The sequence below is a fragment of the Polyodon spathula genome, chromosome 6 (genome assembly GCF_017654505.1).
Source record: "Polyodon spathula isolate WHYD16114869_AA chromosome 6, ASM1765450v1, whole genome shotgun sequence".
NCBI lineage: Eukaryota > Metazoa > Chordata > Actinopteri > Acipenseriformes > Polyodontidae > Polyodon > Polyodon spathula.
Window position 1 is genome coordinate 27,047,116 of NC_054539.1, and position 16,424 is coordinate 27,063,539.

Sequence of the window (16,424 nt, forward strand, 5' to 3'; positions counted from 1 at the left end):
TCTGTGTGTACTATACTAACTGCCAGCATCCGTTTCCTCTTTTTAATTGAAATGATTGTTCCACTTGTTGTTTAATTGTTGTACAATAGCACTTAATTTAATGTACATGTCTCTTCTCTGTCCCACAACCTCTTTGTGTTATCCTCGTGTGTATTTCTCGCCCCCAGTGTGTTACGCTTGCCGTCTCTTACCCTTTCCTCTGTTTGCGTCTTTATTCTCTGCTCAGTTCAGTGCTTATAAATGCTACTGTTAGATAGTCACCATTGCAGAGCAAATAAAAAAGCAACACATTGAAATTTAATTTGCTTGTCTCTTCCTTCTTTGCTGAACCTGTGCACACCAATGCCGAAATATGCTTTCATTAAAGACAGTTCTTTTATTTATTTTTTTATCTTCATGTCTATTCTCCTGCTGTGTCATTTTCTCAATGATTTTGAACGCACTGACCATGACTGCTCCGCGATTTCCGTCCAGATTTTCCATGACAAACTCCTAGCCCTAGTGATAAGCAATGCAAGCAGGAAAGAAGAGGGATTTTGAAATGTCAAATCCAATAATCTTAAATGCCGTTTAGAATCTTCTAGGCAAGAATCTTCTAGAAGCCATCAAGGCTACAGTACATGTGTTAATGCACTCACCTTCCAAGGCAGCTTAATCTCAAGATAATCATTATTTAAAAAAAACAAAAAGCCAGTAGTAAATAACAGGCTAAGCTGCAGATTTACACCAGAGAAGTGCTTAAATAATGGGAGATGTAGTTTGGTGGATGTGAAAGTGGAGAGACCTTTCTTTCGATATTTAAATACTAACACTCCCAGTAAGGATAACAATTATCCAAAGTATTTCGACAAAAACGAAATAAAATAAATCCTGTTAAATATTTGCTATTGTTTTTTAAATGTCCTGTTTTTGTAAATATTATCCTAGAACTGGGACAACATACCGTTACTGTGTTTGTTTACAGGCAATGGCATCTGGAGATTGGCCAGCTGTGTATCCCTGACCAGCCGCTGGCTGAGTCCCAGTGGAGCGCCTCGCTAATAAAGGGAGCTGCTGTCACAACCTCGGGGTTGACGAGCTAGGAACACTGGTGCAGGAAACAAAACTCAAAAACCCTTTGGTGAGTCAACAAGACTGCAACCAATGTGTGTGCAACCAGGGTCATCCTTGTTCCTTAACTAGTTCGGGGGATTTTAAATATCACCAACGTACACAGAGGGTGGGTCAGTAAAGATGGTTCCTGTAGTTGGACCTCCCTTCTAGTGGGTGCACTGATTGGCTGATTGTTTGGCAACTTATTTTCTTAGCTGTTTTTTCCCCCCACTGTGTTTTGTATTTAATTTTATTTGCACTTTTATTTACACAAACAAAATATATAGTCAATATTTATTTACGTAAGCTGGCTATATTTAAACAAAATAAATAAAGTCGTATTTACTATCCAACCTTGCCTCACCTATTTTCTTGACTTATTTCTGTATTGAATATGTACTGCAGATTCAGCCATAGTGGAAAATTAAATGCTCCTCGGGAAGACTATGTTACCTCCCGCAACTTCAGACATTATAACCCCCTGTCGGTAACAATAATCTTCCCTCGGGCCAGTATCTCTCTCTCTCTCTCTCTCTCTCTCTCTCTCTCTCTCTCTCTCTCTCTCTCTCTCTCTCTCTCTCTCTCTCTCTCTCTCTCTCTCTCTCTCTCTCTCTCTCTCTCTCTCTCTCTCTCTCTCTCTCTCTCTCTCTCTCTCTCTCTCTCGTCAGAGAAGACACCAAGAGGCCAATGACAACTCTGAAAGACCTACAACGTTCCATGGCTGAGATGGGAGAAATTGTCCATGTGTCAACAATAGCTGAGGTACTCCACAAATCTGGCCTGTATGGAAGAGTGGCAAGAAGGAAGCCATTTCTGAAAAAAGCCCATGTAAAATCCCGCTTGGAATTTGCAAAAAGGCATGTGGGAGACATGAACTATTTGGCCTAAATGCAAAGCATTATGTCTGGCACAAACCAAACACAGTACATCACCCAGGTAACACCATCCCTACTGTGAAGCATGGTGGTGGCAGCATCGTGCTATGGGGATGCTTTTCAATGGCAGGGACTTGGAAACTTGTCAAAGTATGGATGGATGGAGATAAATACAAGCAAATCCTTGAGGAAAATCTGCTTCAGTCTGCAAAATACTGAAGACTGGGACAGAGATTCACCTTTCAGCAGGACCATGACCCCAAGCACACGCCAAAGCAACATTGGAGTGGCTTAAAAACAAGAAAGTGAATGTCCTAGAGTGGCCCAGTCAAAGCCTGGATTTGAACCCGATTGAGAATCTGTGGCAAGGCTTGAAGATTGCTGTCCACCAACGATCCCCATCCAACTTGACAGAGCTTGAACAATTTTGCCAAGAAGAATGTGATATGCCAGATGTGCAAACCTGGTAATAACTTAACCAAAAGGCTCACAGCTGTAATTGCTGCCAAAGGTGGTTCTACCAAGTATTGACTCAGGGGGCAGTTTTTTTATTTTTCATTAACTGTTGTTTCACAATAAAAATTCTCTTGCCTCTTCAAAGTGTTAAGTAGGTTGTGTAAATCAAAGGAAAACAAAAATCCTATTTAAATGCATCAAGATTTCAGGTTGTAACACAACAAACTGTGAAAATGTCAAAGGGGGGTGAATACTTACTATAGGTACTCTGTGTGTGTGTGTGTGTGTGTGTGTGTGTGTGTGTGTGTGTGTATATATATATATATTGATATGTGTGTATATACATATGTGTGTGTGTGTGTGTGTATATATATATATATATATATATATATACACACACACACACACACACACACACACACACACACACACACATATATATATATATATATATATATATGATATATGTTTTGAGGAGGAGTCTGGTTATAGCTGCACATTTAGCATAACAGACAGGAATTCAGATGCTTCGTTCACCACAGCTTGGTGTATTTCAATTCCTTGAGAGTACTGTGCCAGCCCCGGGTAGGTGATACTTTATCAGGGTTGTTAATAAAGTTATTGCAGCCAAACTGATCAAAGAGCAACTCTGCACATTTGCAGTAGAAAATACATAACACCTCCATTTTGCCGGTTCTGTGAATTGTCCTTTATACTAGCTAATGATTAACTCTACCAACCAAATGGCTAAATTAGTGTGTAAAACACCTGCGGGCTAGTACTGATGTAGAGATAACACATTATATACAAGGCATATTAGTTAAGGCAAGTACATTTACCATAATAATGTGTGCTATGGAACAATGACACATAGAAGAAACTGGTTAACCCTACTAAGCAGACTGGAGTGCTGAAAAGACAAATCATTCAGCTTATATTTTTCCGAAAAGACGAGATGAGAACACATGCTTATTATATGCCACTATTTCAGTTAAGTTTTGATGAGATCAACCCAATGACAAAGCTTTGGTATGGTCTTTTACCATTTCAACTTTCACAGCTTGCACAAGAAACAATCATTTCTGTGAAGGGCACATTGCAACTAGAATTTCAAGCTAGCTGTGTGCCAAAAACAGGTTTTATTGACTGTCAGTGCCTTTAATAAAACAGGCTAAGTATTTTCAATTGATCACTTAGTTTTTTTTAGTTCATTTTCATTCAAGGGTTGATGCATTCAAAAGACAAAGCTCTCTGTTAAATAAATAAATAAATACAATTTTAATCACAAAGATTGTTGGCTGATCATTTTTGTGTGTGCTTGGTGGTAGCAGGTCAATCTAAACAGAAGTAGAGTGCCAATCAAACCTACAGCCAGGAAATGATCCAATAATAATAATAGCAACAACAACAACAACAACAACAACAACAACAACAACAACTAATTAGCCCAATTAACAGTCAAATAGTAAAGCTGATCACACATTGAGAGGCTTGGTCCTTATCTAACCAAGGTTGACTCAACCTAAATATGAGTATGCATGTTCTGTAATATTACTGGATTCAAAGATATACCATGGGGGTAAATTTGTAGATGTTCCCCTCAAATCTGACAAGAAAGAAGATAGTAAAATAATAATTCACACAGGACTACAGTCACAAACCTATTTACACCAAATCATATTTACAATTCTAAAACAAATAAGGACTGCGCTAGGGCTGACCATCACCATAGCTACTAGTTTATATTTAGGCTTGCTACTATTCAATTTGTATTTATTTAATATCAACGTTTATTTTAGAAAGAATTTACCGTTTTTTAAGATCTTTATTTTTCAATTCAAGCAGAGAATGGGTGAAATCGACTTTTATGCTTATACCAGGTCCGACATCATCAAAAAAGTCTCCGGAAAAAGTTAAGAAAACCTTTCAATGGCTGAAAAAAAGGGCGTATCTGATGCACCATGCACCACAGAGATAAACAAAGGAGATAGCTGCTTCTGCATCCAGTGCTCAAAGAATATCACGGACATTTGCAGAGCTTTTTAAGATGTGACTAAATAATGACTTGGATGGCATTACTGAGGAGTTTGGTGATAAAACAAGTGATCAGGAGAGGATTTATCAGTATGCACGTCTATAAAGAGGTATGTGAAAAAAACAGCAAACAAGGGGTGGGGCTTGGTTGTGATTCAGTGCGTTTTAAACCTGCTTTACTTTAAAATTTTAGACAGCACGTGTAAAATAAACAGCGCGTGTGAAAATAAACTGGACCTGACACACCTAACAGGCGCTGAATAAATGGATCGCAGATCCCCCACTTGGTCTGTATTTTTCCAAATTTAAACCACTTCCCCATTTCGAATATTTATCATTAACGTTTAAAACCAAAAAAGTCTGTTTTACAATTTTACATCGACTTTGTAAACGTTGTCCAAAATCTTGCTCCAACCCGTTTTAACTTCACTAAATGGCTGGTGACACTTCTTTTCTCTATGAATTCTTCACGATGACAGCGCACGCTAAATACAATTTTCAGGAGATTCTAGGTTAAAAAAAATATAATTCTTTTTTACTGGTGACAAAAAATATTATGTATTTAGTCTTATTTCATAATAAACAAGAATCCCACTCAAATACATCTGGTGTCAATCCTGTGTAAGAATATCCATATTAACCAATCCTGATAAAAAAAAGTTGACCCTTTTCTCGAACCAGATTTGCTGAATGCTCACGAAGTGTGATCATATGAGAAAAGAGGAGAGGTGGAGGGGTGGGCGGGTGTGTGCTGGCAACTTCTGAATGTACTGTATTATAATTGAAAGGAACAGGAAAAAAAAAACAAAAACATGCATGATAAAAAATAGCCAAACCACCAAAGACAAAATATTTACCCGCTACATGTTTTAAAAAAAAAATAAATCTGGCAATAACTACCTTCAAATTCCTGGCTAACGAACTAACCACCTAAGGTATGAACACAGATGGAATAAAAGTGTGTTAATAACACAACACAAAGCATTCCTTCGTTTGCACTTGTTTTCTATCAATATTTTGACCAGGCACAACTCTGCTTTAATGCTGCAGTTCCCAGTCAAACAAATAATCTGTTTCCCAGGGGAGAAGGTGATTACACAACAGAAAACAAATCTAAGGAGCAATGTAGCAACACCAAGTGCTAGTGTTAAAATGATCGAACCAACATTTTTCTAAAATGTTCTGCTTATTTATTAAATTAAATATTTACATAGAGCAAACTCCACGTATCAAGTACCTGAACTTGTAGCGTCTCCTGCTGCCAGGCTTCCATTCTCCTGCTGGGGGCCAAGTGATTTCAGGATGACCTCCGTGGCGCCCATCCTGGGCAGGGTAACGTGCTTCAGGAATGGCAGGTTATACTTCTTTGAGAAAGACTGGCTAGTTTCCCTCCGTTTTCTCAGAAAGCCCCCTTCGGGGAAGAGAACTATCCACTTTCGGTCCCGGCTATGGTAATACTTGTCTAAATGATCTTTTAACAAGAATAGCTGTTTGTCACGGTGTGCTTTTCCCTGCAAAGAAAATGAAAGAAAAGCAGAGAGCTTGAAACTCCATAGTGAGACATAATATTTTGGGAATGCTTAGCTAAAAATTATGTGTCCATATATATATATATATTTGGATAGTCTAAAAATCTTTGTTGGAGATTAGTTTAAAGGAATATTGGCAATGTTTGTTTTTCACCATAAATAAGGGGTTCCAAAAGAACAATCTGCTTAGTATAGATGATTTTAATTAAATAATTAAGAAATTCAATGCAATTTAGTGTTTAACTATCTTATAGACTTATTGTAATTATTTATGACAATTGTAATCTACCTACTGTATAGTCCATGAGACACCCTTGGACTGCAAATATTTTTCATATATTAATCTGAACTGAGTATTAATCTGAACCGTACTATCTCAAAAAGGTTTACAATCAGCTCTCTGAACAAATCAATAATTTGATCAATCCCAACTGGTTCAAATTAGTGTGAGTCTACTGTGAATGAATGAATAAATAAATAAAGTAAGTGGGACACTAGCAGTAAAAATACTTATACTGAAATCTTTATAAAATTTTTTTAAAAAAAGATACAATAAAACTGCTTAATTATTCACTCTGTTGTGACTAACAGAAGGAAAGAGCTGTGATGCAAGTAGATGGCAGAATTCAGCTCTATGAATACAGGTCATGTGAGGAGAGCCGGCGAGGAATGCAGTGTATGCGAAGACAGCAAGTCAGGAATGCATTGCTTGAAGAGAACAGACCCTCAGCTGTCCTTGTCTCTGCTGCTCACTTAACCAGGGAAACTAACCCTTCGTCCTTTTTTTTTTAAACCCAGCCACCTACACTGATTTCAGGGCAGGGAATCCAGCTAAACTAAGATGACAGAAGAAGCCTTACCTGTCTGATAAAGAAATCCCCGTGAATTAAAGATACAAGGCCAAAATTTGTGTATTTGAATACGTGATCCATTAACCACATCATCTTGCGGACAACCTAACAGAAAAAAAAGACCAAAATGATTCAGTACATGGAAGTTCCATAAAACTAAAACATCTTTAAACGGTTCATTACCTTCTGTATAACAGAAACAAGTGTTGCATAAGAGTTTAAACGAAATTCACAAATCATTTAGCAATTGAAAGTGCCATTGCAAGATAAGGTTACTGAATTATTTTGGGGGGGCATGTTTTTTAAAGAGATGTTCAAAAACCTGTAGAGACAACACCACACCAACAAGAAGCTGGGCACCATTACTCCATTTAACAAATAACAATTTAACCTTGCAGTGTACACTTCTTGTGCAACTGCCAAAACAAACATATTGAGACATTTAACACACAGTTATACTACAATTAGCAGATAAACTACATATGACTATAGTTTGTACTCAAAAGCATGGGTGTTCAGCCCAATACATTATGAACAGGGAATTGCGTATATATGACAGGCAACTTGACAGTCTGAACATTTAGATTTGTACAGAACCAATTCCCCCACAAATAACACACACCCTGACATGCTTGCTAGCTGCAGACAGCACATTCTACCGTCTCATTTACAAAATTTATTATTTTTTTTTTTTTTAGCAATTAATAACGAATGGACATTATTTATATGTTTCTTTTAGGGTGGACTCAACATACTTATTACTGTTTAGAATTATTTTAGTTTTAATACCAGAGTAGCTAAATTTATTATAGCTAAATGCTTAATGAATACTGTCCTATGCACCATCGTCTCAGACTGTACAGTAATTACCCTTTTCTAATAATTCTGGTAATAGGCATGAAACAGAACTGAACACGTGATCAACAAAGAGGGCTCACATGTATAATACTGAGACTGGATGATAAAATCTATAATTAGCCTCTGCAAACAGTGCAAAATTCCCTTGACCTCACTCTTTAGATCACAGGCATTACAAGATCATTCATATGATGTGGTATGCACTTCCACATTGGGCACGTTGTGGACCTACGGTACTAAGTGAGTCAATCAAAACCTCTTACTCTTTCTGAACCACTCCCCACTATCAGCAACATAGAATTGGGCAATTGATACGAAGAGGACAATAAAAGTAGGCGGTTTGAAAAACAAAAATATACAGTATGACTTCATGAGAAACTGATATATATTTATATATGTGCCAGTAACAGGGTGAAGAGCCCTGTACAGTTATTTATTTTGAGAACGGGGTCTCCCTCTCCACCCCTGTGTCCCTTGTGTTATTGTTTTTGTGTATTATGATTTATTTATTGTATTTATGACAGCGAAAGCCGTGGTTATTGTTTTTGTATTTATTGTTGTATTTGTATATATGACGGCGTACCGCCGTGTGTGTTGTTTTGTTTGTTTAAATGTGTTCTGGCAGAGGCAAGGTTGGCAGGCTCGTCCTCTGCCAGTAATTAAAAAACCTGTGCAGAAGACCTGTATAAAAATGGAGGCCTGTACAAAAACCTGCAGCTCTCTGCACTTCGGGGTGGGTGTTCAGAGGAGGAACGGGACAGCGAAAGAGGAGAGACAGAAAACGAAACTAAACACAGTATAGGATCAGTGAAGGCGACTGCCCAGCCTGACCTGGCTTTTGTTTATTTTGTGTTGGAGATTTGTTTTTGTTGAATATTTTATTTCGCTCTGTGAGCAGTGTTTTTTTTGTTTGAATATTGAATTTATTTTATTTTAAAAGACCTCTATTTTCATCTCATCTGACCAAAGCACCCGGTTCCAATCCAAGGGCCAATGCCATTTAGCAAACTCCAGGCGCTTACATTTGTTGGTTGCTCTCAATAAAGGCTTTCTTCTGGCAACCTTTCCAATTAGGCTATTGGCATGGAAGTGGCGTCTAATTGTAGATTGGGAGACTTGATGACCCCAAGATGCAACCAAGTTCAGTAATTCTCCAAATGTGGCCCTTGGATTTTTCTTAGCCTCCCGAACCATCTTCCTCACCGTGGGGGCAAGATGGACTTGAGTCCTCTACCAGGCAGATTTACCACTGTTTCACTGGTTTTGAACTTCTTAATTATTGCCCTAATAGTGGTAGGTGGTATATTTAGTTTTTTTGCACCCATTGCCTGATTCATGAAGGTCAACAACCATTTGCCTCTTTACTTGTGAGTTCTTTGCCTTTCCCCATGGTGACGGATAACAAATGGATTTTACAAGCGTGTTACCTCATTTTTATACCCCAGTGAAAAAGGAAGCCATGGAAGGCCACAATACAGTTCCTTAAAACTGAGATGTACTTAAAAAAGTAGAATGTTACCGCAGACTTAATTTTGTTTGATTTTATTTATAAGACTCTTTAGGGGTGCCAATAATTTTGACACCCATCTTTGAGAAAAAATATTATTACTTGTTGAAAATAAATGTTTTCTCTGAGCAACTGTATTAGTATAAAAGAATATAGTTTTCCCATATTTTTTAGCATAAAATATAGCTCATTACCTGTGTTGTTTAGTTTATACAGCCTTTTTTTGCCCATCTTTATCAAATGCCAATAATTTTGGAGGTGCCTGTATATACAGTGCCTATAAAAAGTCTACACCCCCATTCAAAATGTTCACCTTTTGTTGCCTTATAGCCTGGAACTAAAATGCATTAAAATAGTTTTTTTTTTCATTTATCTACACTTCCTACCCCGCAACTTCCAAGTGAAAAAAATGTTTTAGAAATTTCTAGAAAATTAATTAAAAACAAAAACTGAAATAGCTTGGTTGGATAAGTGTTCACCCCCCCTTGCAATAGCAATCCTAAATTAGCTCAGGGGTAACCAATCACCTTCAAAATCACACACCAGGTTAAGTGGCCTCCACCTATGTTCAAATGTAGTGATTCACATGCTTTCAGGATTAATTCAGCAGTTCCTGTAGGTTCCCTCTGGTGGGTAGTGCATTTCAAAGCAAAGACTAAACCATGAGCACAAAAGCGCTTTCAAAAGACCTCTGGGACAAAATTGTTGAAAGGCAAAGATCAGGAGATGGATACAAAAAAATATCAAAGGCCTTGAATATCCCTTGGCCCACAGTCAAGATGATTATTAAGATGAGGAAGGTGTATGGCACCACCAAGACTCTGCTTAGATCAGGCCATCCCTTAAACTGGATGACCGAGCAAGAAGGAGACTGTTTTACCAAGAGGCTAATGGCAACTTTGCAAGAGCTACAGGCTTTTATGGCCAAGACTGGTCAAAGTGTGCATGTGACAACAATATCCTAAGCACTCCACAAATCTGGCCTGTATGGTAGGGTGGCAAGAAGGAAGCCATTACTCAAGAAAGCCCACCATGAATCCTGTTTGAAGTATGCAAAAAAAAAAAACACTCAGGAGATTCGAAAACCCAACACAGCGTATCACCCAAAGACAACATCCCTACTGTGAAGCATCGGCAGGGACTGGGGCACTTGTCTGAATAGAAGGGAAAATTAATGGAGCAAAGTACAGAGAAGCCCTTGAGGAAAACTTGCTGCCCTCTGCAAGAAAGCTGAAAATAGGACAGAAGTTCACCTTTCAGCATGACAACGACCAAAAGGACACAGCCAAAGCTACACTGGCGTGGCTAAGGACCAAAAAGGTAAATGTCCTTGAGTGACCCAGTCAGAGCCCAAGAGCACAGCTGTAGTTGCTGCCAAAGGTGCTTCCACCAAGTATTAACTCAGGAGGTTGGAGACTTATCCAATTATGATCTTTCAGTTTTGTATTTTTAATACATAACTTTTTTCCCCTTAACAGTGTGGAGTATGCTGTGTAGATAAGTGGAAACAAATCCTCATTTAAATGTATGAAACTCTGAGGCACTGACACAACAAAATGCGAAAAAAAGTTCAAGGGGGTGTAGACTTTCTATAGGCACTGTGTATACACACACCTTTTACTTCACTTGAAAACTGAATTTTAAAAATACCATACTGTCACAACTTCAGACTTTGAGCAGCACTGTTGAATGTGTTTTTGTAAGGTAACTCTATGGTATACTGGGTTTCAATATTTCTCTGCTGTTAGAGAAATCACATCATTCTTCCAAACACATTTTTTCTAAACGTACTGCAAGCAAGTAGCTGCAGCGATGTAATTATAGCTCCTGCAAAGTCATTCAACAACAACTGACCTTCTTGAAGGGAAAGTTTAAGGAATGAAGGACTGGCTGGTCGCAGTACATACCGTCCCCTTGTCTTGTAGGCACATCATTAGTGTGCAGACATCACCTGTCGACTGATGGTTCGCAATTACCACGGCTGCTTCTTCTGAAATAGGCCGGACATCATCTCCCCATTCCATTACTGAAAAACAAAACATAACACTGCAAAGGTGACCAAATTGTCGGGCTACTTGTAAAAAGGTTTATACAGTACCACTACAAACTCCACTGATTCAGTAGAGATAACATTCACAGCAGCACATGTGTCAAACCTGGGACTTCAGTAAATGTGCATGTTCCTACAAAACACCTACATTGTATTTCTTAGTAAATGTAGCATGGTGTGCACAGAATAGTAACCACAGACTTTCAGTAGCTACAGGCTTTTGTGTGTAATTAAAAGCAATGCAAGATTTCAATCAGATTTTTGGGGCCTCTTGGAAAAAACCTGTTTGGAATAGTGCATTATATATTTCAGTTTGACATCATTGGCTTAGAATGTAGGCAAATATCAGAACAGATTTTCACTGGACCAACTTCACTTGATATTAAGTGGATTTTCTTCATTCTCTACGTTGCTCTGATTCAGTAAAAGTGGTTCTCAACTGCGGGCTTCACTCGCGGTTAATGTAAGACTGTTTCATTCAGTCAGGGTCTTGTAGCTGCTGTCTCCATCAATGTAGTTCAATTCCACTTACTACACACATCCTTTCAAAGTTTAACTTCCACCTTCTTTTTTATTTAGAAGGAAGACTGTCCCAACTTTCAGCAAAGGTGCAGGAGTTTACATTCCATAGTAATGTTATACAAGTTAGGTATAGGTAAACACATGTACATGTTTATATTCAACAAACGTACTTCAACTGTAACAAACTTCAAACCAGCTAGCTATAAATGTGTGCGTCTGTGAAACATATGTTCTTTAAAACAACACACACCTCAAGTTCTTAATTTTTAGCTCAAGAATAAAAAATAAACAATAAAGAAGAAATAGCGTTGCCTTTTTTACAGGACAAGTCTATAAAGCAGATACTTTCAACATGGACCTATGGGATTACAACCTTTTAAAATACAGTATTGTAAAAAATATGGTTTATACTGTATGGGACTGCAGCAGGACAGTGTCACTGGCAATGGTCTTTAAACCAAGGAGGAAGACTCAGATACAGAAGATACAGTAAAGTGCTAAAGCACAAGTTGAATTATACACAAACAAAAATAGCATGGACAGAAACTCAAAACAAAAACACGTTTAACAAAATAACAGGCGCAAGGGCCAAAATAAAAGGCTATACAAAAAACTCACGAAATGTAAACAAACAGGACACGGACACAGCAACACGAAACACCTCCACCAACATTAAATCCAACCCTAATCCCATGATCACCTTATTTATACACATTCCCACATGTTTTTGCAGAGAGGATTTTAACTCACTCCCTGCTACTCACTATTCCACACAAACACACGAATAAGCACACACATCCCCGTGCTTCAGCAGGGCTTTCGTCCTGCCACAGGGACTCAACACTTACATTTTCAATCTGCTTTACAGCATCCATAAAAAGACAGCTGCACATTTGGACATTTTATATAAAAAATTAAAAAAAAGACATGGCAGCATGTGCATTTCTTATAAGAAGGGGAATATTCTGGAAGGAGTTGATATAGGTTTGGCATGTGTCATTCTATTTATTATACTTTATGGGTGGGAATTTGGAATAAAACTAGATATTTGAGTACTTCAAATGGGGTAATTGATTTCACAAATGCTTGTCCAATTATAGGCACTCAAACTCAGTGTGATTGATTTTCCTTTTGTAAATATGCAGGCACAAATAACAGACTGCAATACAGTACATCAAAATACTCAAAATACATACATAGTCAAAGGTGGTGGTGTAGTGCGGGGGAGTGATTAATGCTGAACTATGCAGAACCACACCCTACTATAAAAATGCAGTACCCACCCTTTCTTGTAGTGGCTAGTGCATTCTACCCATAGATTTATTTAAATTCCCCCTATAATATATATGTGCTACACCACACAGTTTAACAAAAACATGAACCCCAAGCTTTGATGGAGTTGCATTCTGTACTGTTTACTAATTAAGCACAGTCATTATTCAGAATACCAACTGTAACCATTTAAAACAAAAATGTTCTATTGTAAACTATACTGGACTGACATTAGCCAGATGGTTTTACAACGGTCTCACTTTGGTTCGTAAAAGCCCAGGGAAAAAGCCATCCAAGTACTCAATTTGCTGGTACTTGTTTTTAGGTAAACAATTATTTTTTTACAAGCAAATCTGTGTCTGGTATTGAGTTCACTGAAAGAGCAGCTTCTACTTGTAAAGGACCGCTAGAAGTAACTCCAGTTGTACAGTATTTAAGTTACTGGATCATCTGGCTCAGATAAGGGTTTGGGGTCATTGAGTAATTTACTCTCCAATTTAGACACTACTGTATGTGAGTAAAAGTGTTTTTGGGTGAGTAAAATGCAACATTTCCTTCAACTCCTGAGTACTTTTCTATAAATATTGTACATACTTTAATGCTTTAAAGTATGAGGTATGCATTAACTACATCCTTATATTTTAACTGTAATGTTACTTTGAGCTACTTTACAAAAACTTCATAGAAACTTCCCTTCCTTATTTTCCACTTGGGGGGGGGGGGGGGGGGGGACAATGTCTTTTTTTGCAGCCATTTAGTCCTGCCTTACATTTTAATATTATAGTCCAGGCTCTCCGGGCAGTTACTGCATTCACTGAGTCTCCTCCCACTAGTACTAGCCTGTTTCAGGTTTTACAGTTTTCTGTAAATCTTCCTTTCTTAGTCTCTAGTGTGACCGACATGCTCCGATACTGAACTAATGCAAACAAAGAAACAATAACATTGCATTCCTTATTGATCGCCTTGTTATAACAATATAAAGCATCCTGACTCTCTCCAAACACAGAATATTGTATTCATTATATGGATTTACTTCTCAAAAATGTGGTTGACAGAGAAGTCAATTGTTAAGTCAGGTTTCTAGCAATTCCCAAGCAGACTACAATCTGCTGCCCCGTCATTCTCTTAGCTACCGCATCCAGTATATTCACAATTGACTGAGACACTGGGAACCAACATAGTACATTACTTTTTTTAAAAATATCTGCTGCATTCTTGAAGATATGTGTTTAAACTCTTATTGCTGCATGTAGAGAAGTAAATAATTTGGCTCACAGGTTGAGGTAGTGGCTGAGAGATTACAGTGAAGACAGAAGGAAGTTTGTGTTTCTATAACAACCACTTCAGGGAATGTCAGTAATGTCAACCAGCATTCTACCTTGTAAGCAACTAGCTGGTGGGCTTGAACACATGGAAGAACAGGCACACTATTACACTATATATTTACCATAACCTACTGTCACAAGTGACTCTATAACCTGTGAGAGCAGCTTTTCTGAGTGAAAGGTATATGCGGCAGAGATGGATGGCTCTTTGATAGAAACAGCTTAATTTATCTGAAGTCTTCCTACTGACGATGGGAATGAGAATGTAGAGGTGGGAGCATCTAACAAGATTTAAGTTTTTGCAGGTATCAGGCTTTTAAAGAGTGTCACCCACACCTGTGGTGGCTTTGACAGACTCACTGAGAGCAGAAACTGACCCAAGGCTGTCACCGCTACTGGAAGCAGGCTGATCTTTGGCATACAAATTGAACATTTGTGCAACTGCATGTGTGTTAAAATGTTGTAATAACTGTACTGTGTTTTAAGGACTATAAAGCCAGCAGAAATACAAAACAAATTGTTAAAACACACTGTTCAGAAAAAGTTATACTATGCTCTGTATTAACCTGTGATGCCAAGAGGATTATATATTCTTGTTTTTTCTTTCATAACAGTAAAACAATATTATTGGATCTTTGTAAATCTGAGCAAAAAGGGAGCTAAACTGGGGTCACGCTGACCAAAAAACACCTGTGAAATGAGTTAAGCTTTTGCTTGTCTGAGAGCTACCAGTGCCACTAAGGAGAAAAGGCAGAAACGAGCATCTCATTTAATTAACTCAGGTGTTCACAGTCAAGTCTCTTATTTAGAAATAAGAAGTAAGCTTGATCTGAAAATAGTCTTTAATCTAAACACTGGACCACACTGGCTCATAGCGTATTACTTTGGGCTACAAACGTAGCACTTTCTAAAACGCAGTCTGGTAACAAGGAGTTACTGCAGATGACAATTTGTTCAAGGGTTTTACTTGATTAAAGAAAAGCAACGATTGATTGATTCATATTTCATGTGACTATAATTACCAGGGAGCCTAGTCTTCAATAATTCAATATTCTACGATAAAAAAAAAAATTTAAAAAACATCTGCGTTATCCTAAGCGTCTCCCCCCCCCCCCATGTTTTGTTTTATTATTATTATTTTTAAACATAGTATGTGAGGTTTTGAATTCAACAAACAGAATCAAGAAATAGATCATTTTGGTAGATAAATGTGCAGTGTTTTGTATTTTTATTTTCCTTTTTTGGAACTTTCAATGTCATTTATATTATTATTATTAAGTTATATTTGGGAAAAGAAAATGTTTGGCTATGTTGAAATGAAATGTTTAGTTTCTGTAGTACTCAGGTGTTGTGTGACACAACTCCAGTGGCTGTAGTACTAGCAGCAATTTCCTTAATTAATTGCTGGGGGGGCCATACAAATAATTTCTGGACAAAAAAAAGACGATGAAATAGTGCACCAGATTGTACCATTTTTTCTAAAAATTTGCAGAGGGGAAAACCACCCAGACCCTTGAATCACATCAAAAACAATTTGTGCTCAAGATTAACAGAAGAAAGCCTGAATGGTTGCGTGAAGGTAAACCTGACCAGCTACAAACCGGACTTCAAAGAAATTAACAAAACAACAAAGCAGCAGAAGTCACATTAAAGAAGTGCACTGCAAGTGCAATAATCAATTTAAAAAAAATGTTTTTTTTTTTTTTTTATTTTGCACTTTAAAATAAATTAAACATATGCACTCCTGATTAGTCTCACCACATGCGCGTAGCAGAACGCATATCACAATGAGAAACAGAACACTCCCGCATACTGTATTTTGCCAAATCTCTTGGTCTGCAATGAAGGATACATTTTGACCTTCAAAAGGTTCGGCATACATTATTCAAGGAAGGCTCGAACCTTCGATGGTACTAATTTGCATGACTGACTGGTGACGTCACCAAAGCTACTAGTTTATGTTTGACTGAAAATCCTATTATAGTACAGGTAATTCATATAAATGGAATAACACATTCACATGTATTTAAAATATGATATATAGGACAATAAT

General features: G+C 37.7%; 1 protein-coding gene across 1 annotated transcript in view; it reads right to left on the reverse strand.

Moving 5' to 3' along the window:
- The window catches only part of LOC121317085 (acyl-CoA:lysophosphatidylglycerol acyltransferase 1-like), a 79,807-nt gene that overhangs the window by 34,573 nt on the left and 28,810 nt on the right, over nt 1-16,424 (reverse strand). The window contains exons 2-4 of the mRNA XM_041252678.1: nt 11,110-11,228; nt 6,847-6,942; nt 5,695-5,968 (exon numbers count right to left, since the gene is read on the reverse strand). Coding sequence (XP_041108612.1) covers nt 5,695-5,968; nt 6,847-6,942; nt 11,110-11,228 — 489 coding nt within the window. The remainder of the gene's footprint in view (nt 1-5,694; nt 5,969-6,846; nt 6,943-11,109; nt 11,229-16,424) is intronic.